Genomic DNA, 7998 nt, shown 5'->3' with positions numbered 1-7998 from the left:
CTTCACCAATATCAACGTAGGCTGGTCAGGGAAGGTGCATGATGCTCACTTCTTTAAGAACACAGGGCTGGTCAGAAAGCTGAAAGCAGGGACCTATTTTCCTGACCAGCAGATTACCATTGGCAATGTTGAAATGCCAATAGAGATTCTGGGAGACCCAGCCTATCCCATGCTCCCCTGGCTCATGAAGCCATACACTGGCCACTTGGACAGCACTAAGGAAAGATTCAGCTATAGACTCAACAGGTGCAGAATAATGGTTGAATGTGCTTTTGGTAGATTGAAGGGAAACTGGTGGTGTTTACTACAAGATTGGATCTCAGTCAGAAAAATATCCCAGGGGTTATAGCTGCCTATTGTGTGCTGCGTAATATACATGAGGCAAAGGGGGAAAAGTTGCTACTGGGGAGGATGATGGAGGTGGAGGCAGACTGGCTGACTGCTAAATTCGAACAGTCAGACACAAGAGCAATGACAAGAGCCCAGCATGGAGCTATGTGGTTGTGGGAGGCTTTGAAAGGGCACTTTAATGGTCAGCCATATTAATGTACTGTGCTTTGGCCCTGAAGGTTTGTGGACTGGTAGAAGCTGTGTAGTGCTTGGTGTGCATTTAGACATATAATACAATGAATTATTGTGTTTTGCTGTACATTTATAACTGTTAAACTATCTTTCACTGAAACTATTAATTATGCCCAAGGTTCTTTCCCCTGAATCAGGCTCGCCCTGGCTTGACTAGCAGGACTGGCTAGACAGCGGCAGAGTTTTGAACATGTCCTGACTCAGGGCATAGCTGAACCCTGTGCTGCATATCCCTCCTCCGCGTTGTTCACAGCAGGGGTCTGTGACTCTGGCTCCACCAAGGTATCCCGGGGGACCTGCAGGGTGTGGGTGGGGTCTCTGCCAAGTATGACATGCAGCTCATCAGAAAAGCAGCAGGTCTGTGGCTCAGCATCAGATCAACTGTTGGCCTCCCTGGCCTAGTGTTATGCTTGCTGCAGTTCCTTCGCTTTCACCCAGTACTGCTGCTGCTCCCTGTCATACCCCTTTGCCTGCATCCCCTGTGCAATCTTTTTGTGGATGTCCACTTTTCTACATCTGTTTTGCAGCTGTGCCTGAACAGTGTCTTCTCCCACAGGCCCAGGAGATCCAATACCTCCTGTCTCTTCCAGGAGAGAGCGCGTCTGGAGCGTGTCACCATCCTGGTGAGTTGGGCAGCTGCACACGATAAGGGAGAGCTGCTAGATGTGCTCTCCAAGCTGGGAAGTCGGGGAAAAGCATTTTAAAAATACATGCTGTATTTTAAGGAGTGTGGGGTCTCCGTGACCCCGGGCAGTGGAGTTCACAGTTATGACCAAACCGGTCAGTTTTGGGCATTGTGAGACAGCTGCTGGAGGACTGTTAGGGTCAACATAGGTCACAGAATGTCTAGACTCACGCTGCGTCCACCATGGCTCAAGGCCATTTGGGGAGGTGGTTTTACTGCATCACCGTAACAGGGTCCTTACGTAGGTAAGAGACAAATTTGAGTGTAGGCACATGCATAAATAAGTAACTTAAATTGCTCTAACTTTGTAGTGTACACCAGGCCTAAGTCAACAGGCTGTCAGTTTTCAGCATGGCAGGAGGTTAATGTCGGGTTGTCCCAAGGATCTGTATTATGCTTGGTATTGAATGTATTCATTATTATCTGGAAGAGAGGAGGCATGGGGAAGGGATAGAACAATGAGGTTGGCAACATTTGCAGATGACTAAATTATTTAGGGTACATCAGTATGAGGGGAGCCTGTGAGAACTTCAGAGAAACAAAACTAAGCAAATGGGCATCATGATGGTTTATGAAATTCAGTGTTTGACAAATGCAAAATAGTGCATATTAGAAGGAAACATCTGAACTTCTCCCATACAGTGCTATGTTCTAAATTATATGTAATTAGAAAAAAGAGCATCATTGTTGTCAGTTCAATGAAAACGTCTGCTCAGTGTGTATCAGGAATCAACATACAAACAAACTGTTATCATATATAAAGAACGGAATAGAAAATGCTTAGCATATTATAATGCCATTATAGAAAAGTTATTGGTGTACCCACATCTTGAATTCTGTGCTTAGTTCTGGTCATCCCATCTCTCATGAGAGAGAACAGAAAGTGAACATGGTCTAGAGATGGGCAATGGAAATAATTAGAGGCATAGGAAGACTTCTGTATGAGAAGAGATGGAAAAGATAGTATGTATGTTCACTTTTGAATACTCAGGCAAGCCAGATAATACAGATTACCAAATGCAAAAGCAAGTGACCATACAGACCTGAAATTTTACCTGAAATGTTATAGAGAAAAAAAATGTTATAACCACAATGAATAAACTGAGTTTGACTTTAAATTTAGTTTTGATGTAATTTCTACCCAAAGAAAGCATCACTGGCTAACAAGAAACTGAGCTATTAAAAGGAATCTGGAATAATGGCTGAATCTAAGGGTATGTCTACACTACAAGAGTAGTTCAATTTTACTTAAAGCGAATTTGTGAAACCGATTCCAAAGTCAAACGTGTGTATCCACACTAAGGATAGTAATTCGACTTTGTGAGTCCACACTAATGGGGCAAGCGTCGACATTGGAAGCGGTGCACTGTGGGCAGCTATCCCACAGTTCCCGCAGTCCCTGCGGGACCAGGGTGGTTTTGGGTAACTGTAGTCATTCAACCGTCACTCCCGCCCTCCCGCTGTGAAAGTGCCGGCGGACAATCAGTTCGCGCACTTTTCTAGTGATTGACAGCGCGGACGCCACAGCACTGCGAGCATGGAGCCCGCTGCAATCATCACTGCAGTTTTGGCTGTTAACACCTCGCACCTTATCATCCACCTTTTTCAGAGGCAGATGCTGAGAAATCGGGCAAGGAGGCTACGGCAGCGCGGTGAGGACATTAAGTCTGAGAGGGGCACAGACCTCTCACAAAGCACGGGACCCTGCGCCGTGGACATCATGGTGGCAATGGGTCATGTTGATGCTATGGAACGGCTATTCTGGGCCCGGGAAACAAGCACGGACTGGTGGGACCGCATAGTGCTGCAGGTCTGGGATGAATCACAGTGGCTGCGAAACTTTCGCATGCGGAAGGGAACTTTCCTGGAACTTTGTGAGTTGCTCTCCCCTGCCCTGAAGCACAAGGACACCCGTATGCGAGCAGCCCTGACTGTCCAGAAGCGAGTGGCCATTGCCCTCTGGAAGCTTGCAACACCAGACAACTACCGGTCAGTCGCCAATCACTTTGGAGTGGGCAAATCTACCGTAGGGGTTGCTGTGATGCAAGTAGCCAATGCAATCATTGAGCTACTGCTCTCAAAGGTAGTGACCCTGGGAAACGTGCAGGTGATCATAGATGGCTTCGCTGCGATGGGATTCCCAAACTGCGGTGGGGCTATAGATGGAACTCACATCCCTATCCTGGGACCGGCCACCAGGCCAGCCAGTACATTAGCCGAAAGGGCTACTTTTCAATGGTGCTGCAAGCACTGGTGGACCATAGGGGACGTTTTACCAACATCAACGTCGGATGGCCGGGCAAGGTTCATGATGCTCGCATTTTCAGGAACTCTGGTCTGTTTAGATTGCTGCAGGAAGGTATTTACTTCCCGGACCACAAAATAACTGTTGGGGATGTGGAGATGCCTATAGTGATCCTCGGGGACCCAGCCTACCCGCTAATGCCCTGGCTCATGAAGCCCTATACAGGCGCCCTGGACAGTGAAAAAGAACTCTTCAACTACCGTCTGAGCAAGTGCAGAATGGTGGTGGAGTGTGCTTTTGGACGTCTGAAGGGGAGATGGAGAAGCTTACTGACTCGCTCTGATCTCAGCAAAACCAATATCCCCCTTGTTATTGCAGCTTGCTTTGTGCTCCACAATCTCTGTGAGAGCAAGGGGGAGATGTTTAAGGCGGGGTGGGAGGTTGAGATAAATCGCTTGGCTGCTGATTACGCCCAGCCAGACAGCCGTGCGATTAGAAGAGCCCAGCTGGACGCGCTGTGCATCCGGGAAGCTTTGAAAGCTAGGTTCCAGAGTGAGCAGGGTAACCTGTGACTATTAAGTTTGTTTCAACAGAAGCTGAACCTGCCCCCGTTTCTTTACCCAGTTAATGTTGACTATCCTCTCCAGTTACCAACCCCCTTCCCCCCCTTCCAACACACCTTTAAAAATAAAATAAATGAAACTTGGTTCATTAACACCGTTTTCTTTATTAAGGATTTTGTGGTAAATTGTTGAGACTGGGACACAGACTGTGGTGGGGAGCGGGTGTAGTGATGGAAAGGACGCTTCTAAACTCGAGGAATGACAGGCTCCTGCTCCTAGAGCGGTCCGCAGTGGACTGGTTGTTTCAACGGAGCCTGCCACCCCTCCTTTTCGGGACTCTGTGTGGGGACTATGTGACTTTGTGGTGGGGGAGGGCGGTTACAGATCCCCTGCTGCGTGGCTCTGTCATCCAGGCTAAGGACCTCTGCATAAGATCGGTAACCGCCCTCCCCCGCCACAAACTCACATAGCCCCCCCACACAGAACATGAAAACCACCTCCCAGACTGACCAGGGTGCCTAGTGACTGCAATGTGTGTGTGACCTTCTGCTGAACCTGCCCCCGTGTCTGTACCCTGGTAAAGGTGACTGTCTTCTCCAATTACCAACCCCCTTCCCCACCTTCAAACACACTCTCCTCTAAAAGAACATGACGGAAACAGTAATTAACAGAAACGTATTTTTATTAAGAACTACACAGTTAGGGGATGAAACTGGGACGGGGGCTTGGGTGAGGTGCTTTTGGAGTGAAGGAAAGGACTTATCAAATCTTTGGGAATGAGAGCCTTCTGCAATTTGAGCAGTCTGCAGGGATGGAGTGATTGTTTTCACGGCCCCTGCCGCCCCTCCTTCTTGGGACTTTGGGTGAGGGGGCGATGGGACTTTGTGGCAGGGGTGGACGGTTAGAGATAGAATGCAGCGGGGTTCTGTCCTCCTGCCTCCGGTCCTGCAGAACATCTACAAGGCGCCGGAGCATGTCCGTTTGCTCCCTCATTAGTCCAAGCAGTGTTTGAGTCGCCTGCTGGTCTTCCTGCCGCCACCTGTCCTCCCGTTCGCTGTGTGATCGCTGGTATTGCGACATGTTTTCCCTCCACTGGGTCTGCTGTGCCGCCTCAGCTCAGGAGCAGCCCATAAGTTCTGAGAACATCTCGTCCCGTGTCCTTCTCTTTCGTCTCCTGATCTGCGCCAGCCTCTGGGAGGGGGATGCCGGGGTAGCTCGGGAGACACTCGCAGCTGTGGGATGGGAAAAAGGGAGTGAATTCCTCAGAAAGATACAGTTTTGCGAACAATGAATATAGTCTTTCTCTGTGAACAAGACCATGCACAGCACCTTTCACATGCGCACTCACTCAGTACAAGGTTGAATTTTCGGCCTTCCCATTGAGTGCCTGGGGTCTTGCTGTACAGATCACACAAGCGGGGCCGGACAACGGAATTCGGCTAGCAGGTGGCCATGGTAAGCCGTAGACTTTTGGCTGCTTAAAGCTTAATTTATAGCAGTGCCCTCCTTTCACGTTCCAGGCAATGCTCCTAGCATTGGCCAGTTCCTGCTGCTGGAAATCTGACCAGCATGAACTCTGCCCCTGTCCGACCCCCCTCGTGGCTGTCTCTGGGAAAGATCCCTGCATGCTGCCCCATCACGCCTCCACCGCATGGCTGTAAACGGCCGGTTACAGTTATGTAAAGGAACAGGCAATCAGTCCCAATACTAACATTCCCCTAATTCAAAGCAGGTCACCATGAGTGATATCACTCTGATGAGGCAATGATCTCGGAGTACTTGCTGCTAGCCTGGCACGGAAAAGTTTCCTACCATGGAGGACACAATAAGGCCGCTCTCCCCAGGAACCTGATGCAAAGGCTTTCACAATACCTCCAGGAGACCTTTGTGGAGATGTCCCAGGAGGATTTCTGCTCTATCCCCGGACATATTGACAGACTTTTCCAGTAGCTGCACTGGCAAGGACTAGAAACTAAAGCGCCTAGGGCAAACTAATCATGAAAAACTCATTGTTAAGATACCATTCCTATTCTGTTCAAAATAAATGTTTAAAACACTTACCTACTGATGTTTCCCCTGATTCACGGTCTGGGTTACTGCCTTGGGAGGGTTGGTAGGGTATCTCCGTGAGGGTGATGAAGAGATCCTGGCTGTCGGGGAAATCAGCGTTGAAAGTGCTGTCAACTGCCTCGTCCTCCTCATCTTCCCGGTCCGTGAACATCTCCGAGGAAGCGGCCGTCGACAATACCCCATCATCAGAGTCTACGGACAGTGGTGGGGTAGTGGTGGCGGCCGCACCTAGAATGGAATGCAGTGCCTCGTAGAAACGGCATGTCTGGGGCTGGGATCCGGAGCATCCGTTTGACTCTTTGGTCTTCTGGTACCCTTGTCTCAGCTCCTTGATTTTCACGCGGCACTGCGTTGCATTCCGGCTGTATCCTCTCTCCGTCATGGCTTTTGAGATCTTCTTGTAGATCTTCGCATTCCGTTTTTTCGATTGCAGCTCCGAAAGCACGGACTCCTTGCCCCACACAGCGATCAGATCCAAGACTTCCTGATCAGTCTATGCTGGGGTCTTCTTTCTATTCTGCGATTGCATGGTCACCTCTGCTGGAGAGCTCTGCATCGTTGCCAGTGCTGCTGAGCTCGCCACGGTCTCCAAACAGGAAATGAGATTCGAACTGGCCAGACGGGAAAAGGAATTCAAATTTTCCCAGGGCTTTTCCTGTGTGGCTGGTCAGAGCATCCGAGCTCGGACTGCTGTCCAGAGCGTCAACAGAGTGGTGCACTGTGGGATACCTCCCGGAGCTATTAGCGTCGAATTCCATCCACACCTACCCTAATTCGACATGGCCATGTCGAATTTAGCGCTACTCTTCTCATCGGGAAGGATTACAGAAATCGATTTAAAGAGACCTCTATGTTGAAATAAATAGCTTTGTTGTGTGGACGGGTGCAGGGTTAATTCGAGTTAACGCTGCTAAATTCGACAAAACCTCCTAGTGTAGACCAGGCCTAAGATAGAGCCTTTTGTTTTCATACCCCTAAACAACATTTTTTCAAAGGGATTTGCACTTAAGTTTCTAATTTTGGCCTCTCTCTAATAACAAGAGACCAAATTCTGTCATTGACTTTCTCATGCAAGTTGCAATGATTTTCACTTTGGTGGGACTAACCTCATGAATTGGCCCAATATTAGCATAGCTTACAGCTTTAATGTTCCACCCAATGTCTGGAAAGCTCTTTGAGTCCTTCAGATTAAAGGAGCCCTAGAATCCAAAGTTGCCTTATATAAGTGAGTATCTGACAATTCATTGAGAAAGAAAAGAAGATTTCAAAGCTACTGTCCAGCACATTGTGAATTACTTTCTCCATGTCCTACGTGCATTAACGTTGTAAATTAATTTCAAGAATGACAATCTTATCTCTGTAACCACAAAATGAAATCTCACACAGAATCCCAGTGGAAACTATGTTGTATGTAGGCCTGGTTTTGTGGAAATGTTTAGGTTGACGAAAAATTTATTTTTCAGTTATTAGTTTTTATTTGACAAATATAGTCTCTTTGTTCATAATTCACTGATCTAACAGCTCTCAGCCTTTGATTGTTAACTATTATTTGAATAAAGATTTGTTATTTATATGAATGTTTGAGCCTCTGGACCCAAATTAATTGATGTAACAGGCTGAAGGAAGAAAAAAAAAGGGAGTGAATTATTCAGTAACATTTGGCTTAATTACAATCAAACGACCCTTTCAAATTGAAAAAGTACTTGGCTAAAGGTGGAACACAAATGAGATATTTCTTTATAAATAATTGAATATTCATCAGTGTTTTAACTTTAAAATGCCACCATTTAAAAAACAAAGACTAAAATATCCATATTGTAGTCTGCACAGCTTGAAATTTGCTTTATTTGATC

The 7998-nt window shown here is 47.4% G+C and overlaps 1 protein-coding gene across 1 annotated transcript; it reads left to right on the top strand.

Annotated features, from left to right (window-relative positions):
- Positions 1 to 776: 776 nt before the first annotated feature.
- On the top strand, positions 777 to 3791 carry LOC135972605 (uncharacterized). The gene is made up of 2 exons (XM_065551177.1): positions 777 to 1205; positions 2877 to 3791. The coding sequence occupies exons 1-2, from the start codon at positions 915 to 917 to the stop codon at positions 3651 to 3653; spliced, it is 1068 nt and encodes a 355-aa protein (XP_065407249.1). The 5' UTR covers positions 777 to 914; the 3' UTR covers positions 3654 to 3791.
- The last annotated feature ends 4207 nt before the right edge of the window (positions 3792 to 7998 follow it).

The sequence above is a fragment of the Chrysemys picta genome, chromosome 7 (assembly GCF_011386835.1).
Source record: "Chrysemys picta bellii isolate R12L10 chromosome 7, ASM1138683v2, whole genome shotgun sequence".
Lineage (NCBI taxonomy): Eukaryota > Metazoa > Chordata > Testudines > Emydidae > Chrysemys > Chrysemys picta.
Note: the sequence above shows the minus strand (reverse complement) of the source record. Positions and strands in the feature narration are given on the sequence as shown.

Bases quoted from the DNA above. Each gene is read 5' to 3' on its own strand.
- LOC135972605 (XM_065551177.1), top strand. From the start codon at position 915: ATGCAGCTCATCAGAAAAGCAGCAGGTCTGTGGCTCAGCATCAGATCA. The intron at 1,206-2,876 runs GTGAGTTGGGCA...CACCTTTTTCAG, and splicing joins TGGAGCGTGTCACCATCCTG to AGGCAGATGCTGAGAAATCG.